Source organism: Eubalaena glacialis, chromosome 10 (genome assembly GCF_028564815.1).
Source record: "Eubalaena glacialis isolate mEubGla1 chromosome 10, mEubGla1.1.hap2.+ XY, whole genome shotgun sequence".
In the NCBI taxonomy this organism is placed as follows: domain Eukaryota; kingdom Metazoa; phylum Chordata; class Mammalia; order Artiodactyla; family Balaenidae; genus Eubalaena; species Eubalaena glacialis.
Window position 1 is genome coordinate 23,234,654 of NC_083725.1, and position 20,974 is coordinate 23,255,627.

General features: G+C 40.6%; 1 protein-coding gene across 7 annotated transcripts in view; it reads right to left on the bottom strand.

Moving 5' to 3' along the window:
- ALG9 (ALG9 alpha-1,2-mannosyltransferase) overlaps positions 1-20,974 on the bottom strand; it is a 99,349-nt gene that overhangs the window by 100 nt on the left and 78,275 nt on the right. For 3 of the 7 annotated variants that reach the window (XM_061203953.1, XM_061203952.1, XM_061203951.1), the window contains exons 15-16: positions 3,541-3,659; positions 1,358-3,249 (exon numbers count right to left, since the gene is read on the bottom strand). In XM_061203953.1, the coding sequence (XP_061059936.1) occupies positions 3,212-3,249; positions 3,541-3,659 (157 nt within the window). In that variant the 3' untranslated portion in view covers positions 1,358-3,211. Of the gene's footprint in view, positions 1-1,357; positions 3,250-3,414; positions 3,660-20,974 lie in introns of those variants that run through there. The other 4 variants (XM_061203947.1, XM_061203949.1, XM_061203950.1 and 1 more) reach the window with 4 other exon arrangements.

Sequence of the window (20,974 nt, forward strand, 5' to 3'; positions counted from 1 at the left end):
ATACAAGTATGTAATGTAAACACTGACATGTGAAATAAAGTACAAGGATCAGGAAGACAAATGAATTGAACAATACTCTTGCTTCAACACTGTAGTGCTTCCTGATGTCACTTGCAGCATGAATCTCACGGTTGAATAGATTATATACTGGAAAAATTAAAGGCAACATTCATTTAGATTTATCAAAACACCAGAGAGCCTCTGAAACCCAACAATGCCATATGGAAGTCAGATCTTTCTGTTGCAAAAAAATTACAGCGGAGCACATGTCCATTTATCTATTTACCCAAGGCATTTAATGTAGGAGCCTAAGAATGAATTAATGCATGAGCTTAATATGGCTATGGAGGCAAAGATTAAACTGTGCCTCTTTTCGCTCTTCAGAGAAAATAAAATTAACCAAATTTAAAGCAGAGCTGCCCAACACTGGCCAGAAGACAGCACAATCACGGTGAATTCTTATTTCAATAAATCCCACAAAATGCAAAACACAATAAAGGATTTCCATTTGTGCTTTGCCCAAATGGTCAATCCGGATCTAATGCTGCAGAATTACATGGGGTTTTGAAGGTTCTTTCCCAGAACTCCAAACTAGAAAAAATGACCCAAATAAATGGTTGGGATCAAGAACCACCTTGATTTAAAACAGAGAATCAGTTTCTACACTTGAATTCAGTAATAAAGAGTGTGGGCTTCACTTTTCTGTTATAATCTCAAGAGATTAAAATGAGTGGTCTTTCTTATCAGATGACACGTACCAGTTGACAGGTATACTTTGATAACAGATGCTACTACACATACTGGTTCAGTAATAGGACTCAGTGTTGTGAGATCTGGGGTTCAGACAAGGCTGCTTAAGATCTAGAGATCAGAGAGCCCCGGAATTGCCAATACACCCAACTCCCTCGCTCAGCTCCATAATCAAAGGTTGTTACCAATAAGCTGTAGACCTTCATTCATTCCTTGACAGTCAACAATCTGTGGAGAAAAACGTACCTGAGATACTTTATCCTTACAGTGAGCAGAGCGGTCAGTTCATGCTGAACACTGATTCTCTGGAGGAATGCTACTCTCACCAAGTGTTTTGAAACTCTCTTCCCAGGCAAAGCTAACCTCCCTGTATTGCTGAGGTGGAGATGTTTTAACGTGTTTATATACCATGTGAAAAACACCTTCACAACAAAAAAACATTCATTTTTATATCCCTTACCCATCGAATTTGGCAGAGTGTTGTGCAATTTACTGTGCTCTCACCAAAGATATTCATAGAACAGAGCAAACCGAAATCAGGTTTTAAAAGGGATAGCAACTGATATTCCCAAGGAATACCTAGATTGATCATGACCTTTTTTGTGCTATATTACAGTAAGTTCTTGCTCAGAAGGCTTTTTTTTTTTAACATGCAACATGATAAAATGGATCAGCACTGTACCACTTTGATTAGAAAAAAGCCACTCACCATGGACCTCCATTACTGTACTCTCTCATTTACCTCGGCAAAAAAAAAAAGAGAGCTCTAGCCACTGTGAAGGACAGTGCACTATTACTGCAGGTATGGCAAGATATTTCACTAAAAATTCTCCATCCTATAGTCAGACCACATGTGCCAATATTTGCCTTGGGAAACAGTAATCAAGTATTGAAAATTAAATACAAAAATCTTTAAAGCAGCGAGTGGGACCCCAGTTTATCTTCACTCTCCAGTTATCATTGTTCTATGCTATCTAGACCTACTGACTCACAATTCTTCAACCCCTCCCCAGATATTCCTTTAGAGGGGATCTGAATGAGAAGACTCTTTATATGGTAACTAGCCATTTCTTCCCTTGTCACTTCCCCTCTCTTGGAATCAGTTCCTACTGAAAATCCCTTCTCTTTGAAAAATGAAAGATGGAAACTCTGAAAAATGAATGCATCCTATTTGCAGATACTAGACACAATCACCCTTAGGGAAATAAGGCACTATAATGTGACCCCAGATTGACTATAGGAATGGAACTGGTATTGGATCCTGTGTGGCTGCAAAGGAGCTTGACTTCCAAACATGAGCACTACTTTCCTGCCACAGGCCAGGTTGCATCCCAGAGTACCACGATGATGGTCTAACCAACAGGCAGACTGGAGGCTCCAAAGAACTCACAGAAACACAGATAAAATTCTTCCTTAAAATAGAAAGTTACGTTATCAATTAGGTCTCTGGCCAACCTCATCATTCTTTCAAGTAATGTTTTCATAGTCAAGTGAGGAGTAGGGACCAGCACTGGATGAGAAGTTAGGCAACCCAGGTTCTGGTCCTAGCACTACTACTTATTGGCTGTGTGGCCTTGGGCAAGTCACCTTACCTCCCCCTGCCCCCTGCCCCATAGTCTCAGTTTCTTCATCTGTAAAATGGGGATAAAACCACTTGCTTTGTCTACCTCACGTCATGACTGTGAGGATCAAATGAGATAATGTGAAAGTGCTTTGTAAACTATGAAATACTGTGTGTAAAAGCAAAGTAAAGTATATACTTATGTTTTAATTAAGTCCTTATCATTGCCTATTTGACTAGAGGTGCCCCATGCAGGATGAGCTTTGCAATAGACATACTCAAAAACAGGTGCCATGAATATACACTGGTCTTTTTCACTAGGGTTGTTTAAAAAAGGGAGATTCTTAATTTCCTCAGAAATGGCCTCAGAATAAATTACTTTAAAATGTGATGTCATCCAAATCTACCAACTGATAGAGTTAATTTTCTCCACGTATGTCCTGTACAGCTATAGTCTGGTCTGTTGATACCTTTATACAGGGAAGTCTTGAACTCAAGAAACAGCATGCTAAAACTTAAAAAACAAACAAACAAAAACCCAAACCCATATAGTTACAGTTTGTTGTAAAGGAAACAAGATGAAAGCAAGAGGCATCCTATGTAATGAAATTAAGCCACAGTTCCTCAACTGGTTGCCTTTTTCCTGAGATACCTCCAGGGCAGGGTCCTGGTCCTGTGACATGCTTTAGAAAAGCTTAGTCTTGCTGGAGGTGAGAAGGACATGTAGGTTGGCAATTAGGCTGTGCTCGTTTTCAGCACTAGGATTGGAACGAGAAGGTCTGCTAGGAGCTGCCAAAGAGCTTTGGTGGAGAAGCTCATACGGCCCAAGGGAGGCTAGTTCTTGGATGCCAAGCCAGAGTGTGTAGAACAGTTCAACACAGACATCCAGTCCCAGGATTTTCAGTTCTTCCTGAAAGCTGGTTCTACTCTTCTCCGGTCTAGCAAAATAATTGAACAGAAGAAAAACAATGAGATGTGGAGCAATGTATCTACCCGGACTTTAGGGCCTTTCTCCACCTAGCTGCACAAAGTATACATGCAGAACAGAGACACACATTAAGAAGTGAATGTGATTGACTCTGACAAAGCCCAAAGAGCCCAGATTCCAGTATTCTTGTCAGACGGCTTTTATTACAAATGTTACAAACGATGACTTGGAGGGATTCCTGTCAGTGGAATTACCAGTTAACAGGATGGTTGTCCTTTGGGGCCACAGGCATGGTGCTAACCTCCACTTTTCTTCCTGATTTGCTTTCCTTTCCGGGGTTTGAGGATGGTGTAGTTTGCATACACTGTATACTGATCTGACAGGAAGGGAACATAGAATGCCCGCAACAACTTTGAAGATCTGAAAAACAAGAGAAAAAAGAAAAGACAGAATTTTATCATTTGAGAGAATTTACTAATGTATTGAAAAGGATTAAAGGAAATAAACGAAGCGCTATGGTGAGGATTATATTTTATACAAGCAGCACAGAAAAGTCTGTTATTTAGCTACTAGATCTTGATAAAAGACTTAATCAAGACCAAGTACCTTCTTACCTGCACCCAAATGATAGCCTCTCTATTAAGCCACAGGATATCCTTCAGAATAACTCTAGGTCTGCACTTTGCATTAGAATTTGCCATAGAAAAATTCCAATTCAATCAAAGGACTGCTATTACAGAAATAAATTCTTAACACCTCAAAGGTTTCTGTACCTAAGAAACTGTAGAGATGCCAAAATGCTCAAATGATCCTGACTCTGGCTCTAAGTTTTCCTAGAGAGCTGGAGAAAACTGTGTTCTGGGCTTCCTGTGCGTACTGTTCTGGCAATTCTTAAGTCAAAGAGAGAATCTTTTTACTTTTTACTAAAATATAGATAGGAACAGCTAAAAACCTGAATTTCTCACAAGTTTCTAAAGAATGTGAAAAATACCTCACATTTATTGAATACCTAGTATTGAACAGGCACTGGGAAAAGTGCTTACACTTTTAAGGATATTATTTAATCCATCTGATAACCCTATGAGGAAAGTGATATTATCCCTATTTTATAGATGGGAAAATGAGACTTACATAGATTAAGTAACTTGAGCAGGGTTACACAGTAAGTGATAAAGCCCTCATTCAAATCCAGATTTGATTCCAGGTTCTGCACTCTTACCACTCTGGTTTATCCTGCATCCCAGGAACAGGCTAACAGGATTCATCACTTACTAGAAAAAGCGGCAGTGATAGTTTTAAATTCTATACAAAGTATTACTTCTTGACTATGGTTTCTGAGTCTACAAACCAAAAGTTGGCCCTGCAACTGCCAACCTAAATGAGGTGGCTGAAGGGTGTTCCACTGCCAGTCCTTTTCCAGACTCTCAATTTGTAAATGTCATGTCAACGTGGCATTTGTACTGGCAGCCTACCCCTGAGTTTGGCAGACTCCTGCAATGCCTGCACACAATGATATCGTGCTTGGCATACACACCTCTTAGAGATTCTCCCCAACTGGGATGCTGGCAGTGCTCTGTGCTCAACAGAGATGCACTTCACTTCAACAGCTAACAGCTCAAGGGCTTTGATAGAGAAAAGAGGATTAGAAGAGAGACACACGAGATAAAGCAGGACTCCTGCAAACAGAATGAACAGGAGGAGGAAGCACCTACCTCAGTCAAATAAGAAGTTAATTTATTCTTTCTGTCCGTGCTGCACAGATAAGGGGAAGGTCAGAACAGAAAGTTGTAAGCTGGAGCAAACTCCTGCAGGCTTCAGTGTAGTAAAGAAAGGCTAGACCGAATTAAACGTTATTTCCATTCCAGTTGACTCCACACTAAAAGCTCCACTAATACAGTCAGTATATATTTCCGGTCAACTCAGTCCTTGGTATAACATTAGGTCCATTGGGCCCAATTTTACTTTCTTTTTGGAACTATTCCTTACTACTTGGGAGGACTGTTATTTCATAATTTTATTCTTCTTAGAGTCTTCCGAACAACAAAGAGAAATTATACTTATTATCAAAAATAGAGTAAAACTCATTCTATCTTGTAACTACCATATGGGTCCAGCACAAGCTTTTACAAATTTAAGCTATATTATTGAATCTTAGTGGTCTTTTTTTTTTTTTTTCCTACATCTTGGATTATTTACAACTATGCTTTAAAAAAAAGACAAATGATAAGAGAAAGGAAGAGTGATGAAATCCCCAAAAAGGAAGATGCAAAAGTGATTCAATTACATTATCCTTCAATTTTCTCACTGCACTGTCCAAAGTATGCGTCATCTTTCAATAAGGTACAAGAGACTTGAGACACTATCTTTGTAGTCTGCACTTAGCTTTAATTGAGCACAGCTGAGAGTTCAGAATTTTAAAATTTTCTGTCCATAATGCCAATGAGAAGAAAATTGACAGAGGAAGACATTTCACAATTAGACAAATCAGAAGATGAATGCAAAGAGACAAATAGCAGCACTTAAGACTCTAATGATGATGGTAACATTTATCAAAAAGGCAAAATTTCAGACTATGAGTCTTTAGATGACCACATACTAGACAAATTTTCTAACTCAAGAAATGATGAGTGAACAGTATATTTCTAAGAACAAAAAGGAAATAGGTGTTCTCATTCAGTTAGTCATTCAACAGGAAGGACTTTGGAGGGATTCAGAATGAGCCTCCCCAAAGCATACAGCTTTAGCATGCAGATTATTTTGAGTTGAAGATAAGGCCCAAGAGACACAGGAAGAACTTTCTCCCTCCCCCTTAACTACCTAAAAGAATCTAGATAGGGAAGCTGGCTCAGAGAGAGAGGTATTACCAGAGATAATTTTTTATCTGAATGACATATCTGTGTGGCAGGGAAAACATCTGCCCTTCTTACTGTCCTGTGAATGACCCTCCTCCCCTCCAAAGCCCCAGGCCTCTATCCTGTTCCTTAGCTCAGGATGGCATATAAGCCTCAACTGCCTGAGGCTTGTCTTTGGGTCTCTTATTTTTATGGAGCTCCTGTACATATGAAATTAAATTGGTTTTTATCTTGTAAATCTATCTTACGTCAATTTGATTATTAGGCCAACCAAAAGAACCTAGAAGGGTAGAAGGAAAAGTTTTGCTCCCCTACGACTTCATCATGCAATATTTTGCGACAAGAACTTGGACTATCCTGTTATGCTAAAAGGGCATATGACTACATTCTTTTATCTTTTATGGGGTTTGTGTGCCAAATTCTATTTGATACAGTTCATGAGTGGACAAATGTTGAGGGCAGGTTAATATACAAAAGTGACTAGAAGGATACAGATAATAAAGAAATAAAAAATTCAAAAAATTGATCATTTTGATTGATGTTTATAAATCTAAAGATGAAAGTGTTTAAATTATGGAGCAAAGAAGATAGTTGTCTTCTCTTCAACAAAATTACGAGCCATTTAAGGTTTCAAAAAATTCTTCAAGTTTTGTATTTTGATAATACAAATGCAGGAAGAACCAGAAGTAACAAGCTAGAACCTATCAGAGATGTATCTGAAGTCTGGAACCAGTATTTTCAAGATGTATATATTCCAGGTTCATGCATGACAGCTGATGAGTAGTTAGTTGAGTTCAGAGGTGCCCATTTCAGGTATGTATATTCAAAACCAGGAGAATATGGAATAAAGATTGGGGATGCTACATTTATATTACTATTAAAATTTCAAATGAAGTTTTTTTAACTATCCTTTCATTATTCGTATAAGTTATTTTTAAAATAACTAAAATATATGAAAACAAAAGGGGTCTATTGGGCCAAGACAGCAAATGGTGATGACTATTTTTAGGCTGATAGGTCATGCCAAGGAGTTCATTCTAAAAGATCATTTCAGAAAACTATCTTGGGCTATACATGGGACATAATCATCATCAAAAATACTGACCTCCCTAAAATGGAAGAAGGGCCACTATGCTTTACTGTTGAATGCAAAAGGCAAGCTGAAACAAAGGTAAAAAAAAATAAAAGAGATTGGGACAAAATATTTACCATACAATTAACAGAGGAAGAGTACCTAGAATATATAAAGTATTCCTGCATTCAATAAGACAAACAACTCAAAAGGAAAAAATGACAAAGGACATAAACAGAGAAAAGAAATGTAAATGGCCAATAACCATATAAAAAATAATGTCCAATTTTACTAGTAATTGGGGAAATGTAAATCTAGATACAATTTTTCAATAATCAGGTTTGCAAAAGTTGAAAAGTCTGACAGTATCAAACACTGGCCAGAAATTAGGAAACTGACATTGCCATAAAAGTGGAAACCTGCAAGAGCCATTTGGAAAGGCAATTTTAACAATACCAATTAAAACAAAAATTATGCAGTCCCTATGATATAGCAGATGATTTTTATTTTGTACTTTGCACCATATTGCTTTTTTTAACAACCTACTTTGTTTTCCATTTGTTACAATAGAAAATTTCAAACATATACAAAAGTACATGAAATATATTACTTGTAACAATTTTTAAAAACCAGTAGACAAAGTTTTAAAGGAAACCTCAAATCCTTCAACTGAACAAACAAAAAAAACCCTATGTGCTTACTATGTGTAGAGCTTTGTGTGCTAGCCCCGAAGCCTCTGTTCTCAAAGAGCTAATAATCTATAGTTGGAAGAAACAATATGAACAACGTAACCATAATGTAGCATACACTAAATACTAAATAGCTGATACAGAAGTTCAAAGTGATAATACACATATTCAGAAGAGAGAACAAACACTGAGGGTTGCATAGGTGTGGAAGAAGCATTTACTATACATTATTCCATTTTGTCCATCCAACATTCCAAGGTACACTAGGCAAAAAAAAGCAACTTGCCCATCCATAACCAAATCTATAGGCAACTCAGGTTAAATGCGCTGTCCACTCAGCAACAACTGGAGAATGGCTTGAATAAAATCCAAACTCTAATGATCTACGAAGCCGTAGGAGATCTAGCCCTCACTTACCTGTCTCACCTCACCTTGTGCCATTTTCTTCCTTGCCCACTACACTCTCACCACACCAGCCTCCTTTCAAGTTCCTCAAAATTACAAGTTCTTTCCTACTCTCAGTGAGGATTTCAAAGTCCCACTGAATGTGTGGTTTGCAATAACCATCTTGCTAAGGACAAGCATGTGTTTGTCCCAAGAGACCCAAGAAGCACTGGGATTCTCCCATGCTTCCTCAGTGTACAAGCATAAGAAATTTGGCATCAAATTCTAGATGTGTTCAGGAAGCAAGGAGGCATTTCTAGTTAAGCCTGAACACAAAACTATATAAGAGGTGGGAACAAAATGTAAGGAGAAGTTAAGTAAAATTTATCATCAGTGCTTGGTACTGGAAAAATCCTTACTAGAAGATGAACCTTCTTTTCTCCTGCAGATTTTGCTTATGATTTTTAATAGCATTATCTATCTTTAACACCTAAAGCCACTAATTTCTTCCAGTGGATGAAGCGAGTAAACAATCAACACATACACTTCTGAGCTGGGACGGGAAGATTCTGTGATTTTTTTTTTTAAACCAGAAGACCAAGTTGACGTGAATCCTTCATTTCTAATACTATAGCTGCTGTTCTAGATTAATTTCTTTCCCATCAGTAGCTTTAATATGTTAAGCATGACTAGGGCCTTTCAAATTGTTATATTGTATGATTGCTGGAAGAAGGGAAATCAAATTGGTTATTTGCCTTTGTGAAAGAAAAGAGCATTGGAATAACATGCATGTGCACACATTCAGACACGTGGAAACAAAGATCGGACTGAATCACAAATTAGAACAAAACTAATGCCGATCAAAACTCATACAATGTCTGTAATAACGTGAAATGCCAAAGTATTGCCCTAGGGAAGCACAGGCAGCATAATTGAGGGAGACGCAAAATATGTGCCTCTATCGTGGACACTGAAGTACTTCCCCTCCCAGTGAGAAAGTCACTCAGGCAATTCAAGGATGAAACAGACGTGAACAAAGCCATTGCCTGAACAGCATAATTAGCTGATCGCTCAGAATGTTTTCTCATTCAATTACCAGCCCTACTTATCAGGGCTGGGGAGCACTCCGCTGTGGAGATTGCAATCTGCTCTTGCTGACGTCAGTGGAAGACTGGCTGCCAGTCCCTGATGTCACCAGTTCAACAGACACAATGGAAATGCTGGGTCAATTTTTCGTTTTAAAAAGAAAACGTCCGAGTACTCAGGTTTTCTCTTTTATTTTTATCTATCTCTCTATCTCTCCATCCATCCATCCATCCATCCATCCACCCATCCATCCATCCATCCATCCACCCATCCACCCATCCATCCATCCATCCATCCATCCAAACATTACTATCCGTGTAAACCTGTAGTCTGAGCTCACTGCCAGTTCTCTTTCTTTTTAAAGCTAGTTCCCTCTCTTTTTGTCTTTGTCTCTTGTTCTCTCTTGCACTTAGTTCACAGTTCAGTGACAGACTTCCACGAGCCTCAGAACAGAACTGGCCTTTCAGAGAAATCATCAGTTCTGAAGAGAATCTCAGAATTCCCTCAAGACTTAATCTTAGTCACAGTCAGTCTTCAGTCTCATATCAAGCCGTTTAAGAACTGCTCAAAAAGCTGATATGCAGCAAAAATGTGGCTGGTCTTTAATATTCTCTAATAGGAAATGGGGTGAGAGACATTACTCTCATGGTAAGTAAGACAGAGGTGACATTTATCACTTCTCCAAAATAAAGAAATGGACACAGGAGTTACATGCTATATGTTAACTCTCCCCTAGAATATCAGTCCCTTGAAGACAGAACTTTACCTGTCTAACTGCTGTATTTAAGCTTTTAGAACAGGGCCACAGAAAGTGCTCAATAAATATCCTGTGAATGAATGAATGACTACACCCTGACTCTTAAATCAGAGCATCTAGTTTATCTCCCTCGCTTCTGGCAATATTCATCTTCTACAAGGAAAAGGAAATATCAAAAATAATATGAAGCTCTTCTTTCTCATCTCTTCTCAACCAATTCAGTCCTAAAGTCATCAGATGGGGCAGAGCAAAGTAGGAGTCTTCAGTGTGCGCGTGGGGAGGTGGAAGCTGCAGTGGCCATTGGGATCTTAGAGCACAAGTGAAATGCGGAGGGCATCCATATCAGCAAAGAGAATATTTTTTTTCCCCAAAAAGTTTTAATCTTTTTTTGGCGGGGAGGGAGGCTTCACATATCAAGGGTTTAAAAAACAAAATCTGGTAAAAGGAGATGAGAAACACCTGTAGGACACACCTGTACAACACAAATGGCCTAAATGTCAGTAAAATAGTAGCCAGGGGAACCAACAGTGACTGAAGGAACAGGAAGAGGAGAGACAAGAGACAAAACCACAGAGAATGCTGAAGACTCTGACAAAGTGGAAAAAAGCATTCAAATCCATTTTAAAGCATCGTGCTGGCCCTACAAAGCATTTCTGCAGACCTGCATTTCTCAGTCCTTGCTAGGGCTTCATGGAGCTGATCAGATTACTCTCACACTCTATGTTTCGTATCATCTCCTGGTTCCTACTTCCTTTATTGCCTCGTTTTCCTCCCCTCCAGCCTCTCACTTTATGCCCCAGCAACACAGAACTACTTGCACCCTCCCATTTCTTACCTAGCAAAGAGAATATTAATGCAAAAGGTCAAGAAACCTCTCCAGGGGCTTCCCTGGTGGGACAGTGGTTGAGAATCCGCCTGCCAATGCAGGGGACATGGGTTCGAGCCCTGGTCCGGGAAGGTCCCACATGCCGCGGAGCAACCAAGCCCGTGCGCCACAACTACCAAGCCTGCGCTCTAGAGCCCGTGCGCCACAACTACTGAGCCTGTGTACCACAACTACTGAAGCCCGTGTGCCCTAGAGCCCATGTGCCACAACTAAGCCCACATGCTGCAACTACTGAAGCCTGCACACTCTAGGGCCCACGTGCCGCAACTACTGAAGCCCAGGTGCCTAGAGCCTGTGCTCCGCAACAAGAGGAGCCACCGCAATGAGAAGCCCATGCACAGCAACGAAGACCCAATGCAGCAAAAAAAAAAAAAAAAAGAAAGAAACCTCTCCAGGTTTCAGTTTCCACAAAATTTACTAAATCATCATTACTCGTGTGACCAGAATGACACTGTTTTCAATGGGCATGTCCACAGACCCTGAGCATTCAATGAATACATTCACAGTTTTGACTCTTTGGTAGCAACCTCCAAAGATCCACACTGTGTCATGACTTGGAAGTTTGCTGAGGAACAAACGAATCACAACACCGCAAGACTGGTGTACGGAGTGAATCATTTCACTGCTTTGTGGCCTTGGCCAATCATCTGACATAACAGCATAACAGCATAACAGGGACCTTTCACCAATATTCAGAATGCGGGAATTGAGAAAGAATTGGTATTAAGCAAGCGGTCATTTTCTGACGTTCAGTCCCACCGAGGTTGATGGAGAAATGTTCTTGACCAGCCTTTTTCCATCTGATAGCTACTTAGGTGTGAAGGGATTACATGCTCCATCCACCATTCCTGTGGAGAAGACACTAAACAGTGTTCAAGAAGGTTTCTGTCCCTACTCTTTGGACCCTCATTTGAGCTACTTCTCTGTGACAGACAGTAAGTAGCACTGGAGGTCACAACAGGTAGATGATTCTGGCAAGTTTTAGAGAGAGGAAATAATGAGTATACTTTAAAATAACTCAACAATCTTTTCTCTTCTTTTTTAGCTTAAAAAAACAATTTATTATTTCTCCCAAATCTGTGGCTGACTGATGGGTTTTCTGTTTCACTGGGCTTTGGCTGGAATGTTCATGGCCAGCCATGGGCTGCAAGTTCAGCTAGATCTACAGGCCTTCAGTCCTCCTTTATGTGGGCTCCTCTCTCCACACAGCCTTTGGATTTCCTTAAGGGGTGGTACCTGGGTGCAAAGAAGGAGCATTCCAGGAGACAGGAAATAGAAGCCAATCAGCTACTCGACAATCTTTATTTTACCAAATAAGAGCATGAGAAACTTCTGAAGAAATTCTTATTTCACCTTTTTTTTCCTTCTTGCTTTGGCATAAATCCAGTTTTAAGAGCATGAAATACATCAAATAATTGATAAATATTTTCTGAGACCCTAATATGTGCTAGGAGTTGTGAGATTCAACAAGAGATGTTGTTCTAACTCACGAGAAACCTAGAACAAGCACCTCTGATGATGCCAGCTGCTTGGTCTAAGCTAGCTAAAAGTGGTGGCAGTTCTAAGACACTGTATGTATATACTCTTCAAGCCTGAGAGGCTCTATAGCATGGACCTGGAGAACAGACAGTCTCTTTCTGGAGAACTAACTCGACAACAATGGAAAGCAGACTCTCTGAGCTTCAGAAAAACAAAACGATAATGATTAAGCAGTTGAAGAATACAGTGAGCAAAACACCAGTGTGTTCTGAAGCCAAATCTAGCCTGAGGTAGTAGTCCTGCCAGACAAAGGGTCTCAGGAGAGCAGCTGGGGAGAAGAAAAAAAGGACAGCCCCCAAACTGGTAAAGAAACAGAAAGTATAAGAGAATAACAAGGTGATAAAGAATTACAAAAGTACAGAAACTCTGATCGCTTCTTCCTTACAGTTTCTCAGTACTCTTGGCAGAGATGAAGGAGCTGAGGGCACCACTGTGACTGACGTGTAGGGAAAAGTTGACAAGAGCACTTCAATCGCTGGTTGGGAGGGAGAACTAATTCCACCCAAAGGATCTGAATGCCATCTGAAGCATGTCAAACTGTTGGCCTAAAGCCAAATTCTGCCAGGGGGTGTAGTCTCCCTTTCTACCTGGGTAGCAAGAAGCCGCAGATGGAAACAGCCTGCTGGACTATTTTAGGCGCCATAGGTCTCTTCTGCAAGAAATCGCCTTCAAAAAAATTTTTTTTTCAAAAATTATCTAATTTGGATGAAGAACAGCATCAAGAGCTGTGACGTTTTTAAAACATGTCCATAAATTCTTTGACACCCCCCCCATCAATACGGGAAGTCTAATTCCTTTCCCCCTTGAACATGGGCTATTGGAGTGCCTTGCTTTCAGTGAACAGAATGATGTGGGAGTGATACTGTGTGAATTCCAAGGCTAGGTCATAAAAAACTATATAGCTCTTGAGATCCAAGCTCCTGAAAGCCAGCCACCATTCTGAGAGGAAGCACAGGCCACATGGAGAAGCCACTTGTAGGTGTTTTGGCCAACAGCCCCAGCTGAGAGCTAACCAATAGCCCAGCATCAACAGCTAGACATGTGGGAAAGCCTTTGAGATGCCTCCAGTCCCCACCACCATCTGATGGCCAATGTATAAGAATCCGGAGGAGCTGAAGAACTGCCTAGCTGAGCCCAGTCAGTCCACAGACCCATGAGAGAAAACAATCATAAATAACTGTTGTCCTTTTATACCATTAAGTTTGGGATGATTTGTTACACAGCAATAACTGGAACAAGAGTTCCCAATTAATTTTCACTTTACAGTGGTTTTCCAGTGGTCTTCTTATCTTCCAGAAATAAACTGTTCTGCTTATGCTGGGGTTAGGGCTGGGGACACAATGGCTGTCATGAACTAGACTACGACACAGAACCAAAATGGATACAGGTGCCATGTACCCTTTAGGCCTCACAGCTGCTGGATTCACTTCTTCTTGGATGTTAAAAGGAGAGTAATAGTCTCAGTAAAAAAAACCTCCATGAGAATCCTGTGCTGGGCACTGAAAGAACACAAGCTGCAGATGCTATCACCACAATCCCCACCTTGCTCTATAGAAATCCTCTGACTAGAAAAGGCCCCTCTCCTACCATACTAGCTGAAGATGTGAAGTTCTAACTCTTTGCTTGCATCTACCTGTAATCATAAATTTGGCAGGGCTTTGAAATCCTGTCCTATTTAAGTCTCCCCAAATTATCTCACATCGTTAGTCAGGCAAAGCCTAAAATTCAGCTGGATGAGGCTAATATGCTCCAAAATGGGGAAGAAGAAAATATCACAATCCAAAAACCAAAGGTGAAAGCAAAGCAAGCAAAACAAAAGGGACCTATAATGAAGGAGGAAAGAGTGGGTGGAAAGTGGCTGTGCGAAGCACTGGCAGGGCCTCCCAATTTGTTTCTAAAGCTACAAACAGGCTCTGTTGCTCAGGAGGCCAACTCCAACATCCTGGAGAGGCATTTCCCACCAGACTCCCTCAGCCAAATATTCTCACCACACTTAGAAAGGAACCCACCACTGAGCTGGCAAGTTATTGCAACAGTCTCCCTTCACTCCTCTCTGGGGAATCTCAAAGTAAGCATTACATCCACCCACTTGTCCAGCTATTTTACACAAGTAGCCATTATACCATGCTTCAAAGAAAGAAAAAAAAATCCTCTCATTTTAGAAACTTTGTTGTATGAGATGTCCACAGAGTAACAAATGTGTCTGGTTTAAAAAGTGATATTTCAACTAATTTAGCCCCCATACCTTGGAAGTTTGATAAACCTTTATAATATTAGCCAGACACAGACATAGCAAACGTAGGGAGAGGAAGCTGCAGCTCTGGTACCAGCTATGTGCAAGGGGAGACAAGAAGATGGTTATCAAGATCTTATGCCTGGATCTTCTCTCAAACTAATGGGATCTGGGGTCTCCAGTCCTTTGATAAAGCAGAGAAGAAGCCTAACAGGAAAAGAATGGATGGGCATCTGGGCTGCTATTCTCCCAGACGGGCTAACAACATTCAGCCCTATATGTGAGTCCTTCTCCAATAGTCCAACAGTAAGGGCCTTGCTTATCTTCCAACAAGTTCAACAGAAAACACGCCTCTTCACATATTCATAGGTATATAGAATTCCTAAATTTGCACCAGTCACAATATTGTCCTAATAAGTTTAGGCTGCTTCCCCCTGGGGTTGAGTCTCCATTGGCATACACTCAGAGGACAATTTTTTTATGTGCTGGTACTGTCTTCAAACTAGACTCATCGCTTCCCTTTCAGAGAGCTAAGACCCAAATCACGCTACAGCACCAAGAAAGGTCCACAGGTTATCAAATAAGTAAACTACGGGCAAATCCACATGGTAAATATGGACTGTGGGGCAAAGGAACTACATCTATGTGCTCCATTCTCCCATCCTGCTTTTTGGAATAAGCTCTTGTACCCTGGCCACATTACAACAGGATGACCACCTATCTCAATTCGCCCAGGGCGGGGCCCCTTTCACTTTTAAAAGTGTTCTGATTTGGATGATATATTATGGATCACTTTAACTAAAAGCAAATTTAAATCAAAGAGGTAAATTAAACTTTTCTTTTTTTCTTTTTTCTTTTGGCCGTGCCTCGTGGCTTGCGGGATCTTAGTTCCCCAGCTGGGATCAAACCTGGGCCATGGCAGTGAAAGTGCCGAGTCCTAACCACTGGACCACCAGGGAATTCCCTAAACTTTTCTTTATGGACCCTCAGGTCCCTCATCCAACAGGCTTCTTTTTATTTTTACACCTGTGCTCATGCTTTCTTCTCCTTGAATTACAGACGTGATTCTACCCTATCACTGGTACAAATCCTCTTTTTCCTTTAAGCCTCAGCTCAAGCACCACCTCCTTCAGGAAGCCTTCACAGGCTACAGGAGGTTAGTACACTCTAACCTCCACAGTTCTAGCACACAACCTGGCACCATCTATGGTCTTTCAAGGTGTTTTTGTATATGTAACTACAAAAGCTGTAAATTATTCAAGGGTAAAAATCTGTGTCTAATTGCTTCTCTTACACCCCTTAAATAATCTAGCTCTGTGACAAGGACATAATAGCTGTTCAATAAATATTTTCTGATTTCCAAACCTGCTTAACCAGCTGGCTTCAGGACATAAAAGAAGACTCCAGGGACGTCCTGCTGCTGACTCCTTCTCTCCCAGCACCCTGTACTCTTCTCTTAAAGTACTTAACATGGGTTGTAATTCCAGATTGATCTGTACGGTTATTTGTTTAATGCCAGCCTCCCCATTATACTGTAGGGTCCAAGAGGACAGGGAATTTGTGTGTTCTGTTCACCACCATATACTTAAGCTCCATCACAGTTCTTGGCAGTGTTCAAAAAATATCTGCTGATTAGATGGATGTCATTTAGATAGACAGACAGATAGATGGATAAAGGAAGAAAGAAAAAATGATCTCAAAGTGAACTCTAAAGAAAGCAGATTTAAATTTTAGGGACTTACACAGATGTAGAAAACAAACTTATGGTTACCAAGGGAGAAAGGGGGTAGTGGAGAGATGGATTGGGAGATTCAGGATTGACATATATACACTACTACATATAAAATAGGTAAATAAGAACCTACTTTACATTTGGTACTGTATATATGTCAATGCTACTCTCACTTCGTCCCAGCTTACCCTTACCCCGCCCCGTGTCCTCAAGTCCATTCTCTATGTCCACGTCTTTATTCCTGTCCGGGCCCTAGGTTCATCAGAACCATTTTTTTTTTATTCCATATATACATGTTAGCATATGGTATTTGTTTTCCTCTTTCTGACTTACTTCACTCTGTATGACAGACTCGAGGTCCATCCACCTCACTACAAATAACTCAATTTCGTTTCTTTTTATGGTTGAGTAGTATTCCATTGTATATATGTGCCACATCTTCTTTATCCATTCATCTGTCGATGGACACTTAGGGTTGCTCCCATGTCCTGGCTACTGTAAATAGTGCTGCAATGAACACTGTGGTATATATCTGTTTTTGGATTATGGTTTCCTCAGGGTGCTAGTGGGAAGCAGCTGCATAGCACAGGGAGATCAGCTCAGTGCTTTGTGACCACCTTAGAGGGATGGGATAGGCAAGGTGGGAGGGAGGCGCAAGAGGGAGGAGATATGGGGAAATATGTATACGTATAGCTGATTCACTTTGTTATACAGTAGAAACTAACACAACATTGTAAAGCAATTATACTCCAATAAAGATGTTTAAAAAAAAAAAAAGAACCTACTGTATAGCACAGGTAACTCTACTCAATACTCTCTGTAATGACCTGTATGGGAATAGAATCTAAAAAAGAGTGGATATAACTGATTCACTTTGCTGTACAGCAGAAAGTAACACAACATTGTAAATCAACTATACTCCAATAAAAATTAACACAATAAAATGAAAAAAAAACCTGGAAAAAAATTTTAGGGGCTTCAACATTTGAGAAACTAACCTGCTTACATTTCTAAAAAGATCATGTGGTGGTATGTCACAGGCTTATGAAAACCTCCTTTCCTCAGGACGAGCTAGAAGTAAATAGGTAGGCCTGCAGCCCCACCTGATCTAGGGTCTAAGACATGAGTGACTATTACATGTGGATAGTACCATTCTTTCTCCTTGTTATATAAATTGCTAAAGTACAAAAACCATTGTTTCAAGAAGACAGAGGAAACATTAACAGCCCCGTTCAATAGGCTCAAAGGCATTCCAGGGTCAAGCTCCCAAGAGCCTTTCATATGCACCGCCTCAGAGTGGTATCTCTGAGGCACACAGCCTCTGACAGTACAGTCCAACTTGCCCGAAGTCAGCAACAGGAGATGTCACAATGCTGACAGTTACAAATTGCTGTGGCAGATGGGGCTGTAGGATCCTGCTGTTTTTGCAGTTAGGTCAGTATATACTAGGAAATGCTGAGGAAGAGAAATGTAAAGAAAATCAGCATAACTTTGGAACTTCAGGCAGCCTGCTAATTAATTGGAAGGTCTGACATTTATATAATACTTTAGAATTTAAAAACACTTTCATATTTCAGCTCTCATTTAATCCTTACAACATTCCCATAAAGTATGTAAAATATTATCATCTCTGTTTTACTGATACAGAAATTTGGGAATAGAGAAGAACCACCAGCAAGTAACCAGGATTAAATGCACATGTCTTCTGACCCCATGCTCTTTTCACTATACTTTGCATACCTTCAAGTAACTGTACCTTTTCAGTTCTTAAACCAACTGATTTCTTTTTTTTCTCAGCATTTGGTCATGAAAAGAATGCCAGTTAGGGGAAATTAGTACAATTTATGGGAAATTAAAAACCTGTGAAGGCATTCCCCAATAGCCTTCTCCTTCCCTCCACCTATACTAGAGGTGTGCTCAGTGGGCAAATGGGAAATGAAGCTGCACCAGGGACCCACAGGAGAATAGGACGTACAAGAGAACAGGACGTACAACGTGATAAGCTTAGGGTCTCGTCTCTCTAGCAAGTGCTGCTCAACTTGTGAAAGCTTCTGGTTAGGGACCAGCCCAGCCAGAGAAAGCAAACAATAAAATGATTAGTACTGCACTGCTAGCACAGCAAAGGAAAAAATTTGAAAGCTTGATACAGGTCACTGGGGAAAGTTGCGGGCTTCTGGGATCTAAACTTTGGCCTGACCTTTCTCTGAAAAAATGTGCCTCCTGAGTCCATCCATCCTTTGCAGCTGAGTTCACTCCCTCGTCACCTCTCATCTAGTCAAGCAGAATAGCCTCCCAACTTGTCTGTATGCCTCCAACGTTCCCTCCCTTCATCCACCTCCCATACTATCACCAGTGTGACCTTCAGATGTCATCTCCTCTTGGAGTCTTCCTTAGTCCCTCTCACCCTAGCCTCCTGGAACTAACCCCTCCCTCTGATGCCCCAATGGCACCTCTCTGAACTACGGTGTACCTCCCCAGGTAAAGTATAAACTCCCAGGGCAGCCATCTCGCCTGCACACAGTCTACATAGTCTTACGTGTAGAAGATGTTCAACAAACGTTTATCAAACTGAGCCAGTCATGCTGTATTTCTGCCCTTAAAATCTAGCTTGTTAGGGAAGCAGGATGTTCAGGGAGGCGCAGTGAGGAGCATCCCTGGGAAAGGCCCTCATATTTCATGGTCTCCCACTGTGTCCACTGCTCCCTCTGGCTGAGGAGAGTGCTGAACACAGCGGGCCCTGGGGGAGTGATGCTCAAGCACATCACTGTGTGATGGTGTGGTCACCTCTGGTCACTCTCTGTTCACCACAAGGCAGATGGGAAGGTGACCAACACCTTCTGCTCTTCCCTCAGAAGATTTCCAGTTCTCCAGTGAGAAGCATACAAGCATCAGGCTTCTTTGCCTTGAATGGGCTCTCATTTCATGTCTACCAGCTGCTGTGCCTGTGTGCTACCAAAAGCGGAAATGGGAAGATGAGGAACCTTTCTCACTTCAATCCTTCAAAACCAAAAGGAAAAAAAAGTTGCCTCAAAAATACTCCCTTGCCCCATTTGCTATAAACAGAGTTTATTCTGTGACCAAGGTACTGCTGGTCAGTATTTGTGAACCACTAAGTTTCCCTTTGTTAACAGGAAGGTTGTTTGGGATCTACTGACCCTCCAGGGCTGGAGATACTTTCAGGCCCAGATCTCACGTCATCATAGTTTTCTTAACTCAAAAATGAAGGCACAATAGCGACCTGCCCCCCAAATACTATGTCAAACAACAAGTCAGGCACCAAAGAATATGTGTGATGCAGAGAACTTCATACCTTCACTGCTGCTTGAAAGAGAATTTCAAGCTCTCTCCTACTACTGCCCTGATTCTGACAATTTTTTGAGTATCAGGCCATGATCCTACCACCTGTCATGGTCTTCCACTCCTTCAGTGCCCTCCCCCCTCCCTCTTTACCCACTTAAGGCCATGATCAATCACTGACCTTTTCTATTGTTTTCTTTGTCTCTATTTCATTTATTTCTGCTCTTACCTTTATGATTTCTTTCCTTCTACTAACTTTGGGTTTTGTTTGTTCTTCTTTCTCTACTTGCTTTAGGTTGTAAGGTTTCGTCGTTTGAGATTTTTCTTGTTTCCTGAGGTAAAACTGTATTGCTATAAACTTCCCTCTTAGAACTGCTTTTGCTACGTGCCATAGGTTTTTGGATCGTCGTGCTTTCGTTTTCATTTGTATCTAGGTATTTTTTGATTTCCTCTTTGATTTCTTCAGTGATCCACTGGCTGTTGGATTGGCTGTATACTGTTAAGCTTCCAAGTGTTCGTGTTTTTTTTACAGTTTTTTCTTGTCATTGATTTCTAATCTCATAGCGTTTGGTCAGAAAAGATGCTTGATATGATTTTAATTTTCTTAAATTTACCAAGGCTCGCTTTGTGGCCCAGCATGTGATCAATTCTGGAGAATGTTCCATGTGCACTTGAAAAGAATGTGTATTCTGCTGCTTTTGGATGGATGCTCTATAAATATCAATTAAATCCATCTGGTCCATTGATGAAAGTAGGGTGTTAAAGTCCCCCACTATTATTGTGTTACTGTCGATTTCTCCCTTTAATGTTGTTAGCATTTGCCTTATATATTGAGGTGCTCCTATGTTGGGAGCATATATAGTTACAGTTGTTATATCTTCTTTTTGAACTGATCCCTTGATCATTATGTAGTGTTCTTTGTCTGATATGAATATTGTTACTCCAGCTTTCCTTTGATTTCCATTTTCATGGAATACATTTTTCCATCCTCTCACTTTCGGTATGTGTCCCATGATTTGAAGTGGGTCTCCTGTAGACAGCATACATACAGGTCTTGTTTTTGTATCCATTCAGCCAGTCTATGTCTTGTGGTTGGAGCATTTAATCCATTCACGTTTAAGGTAATTATTGATATGTATGTTCTTATTACCATTTTGTTAATTGTTTTGGATTTGTTTTTGTAGGTCTTTTTTTCTTCCCTTCCTCTT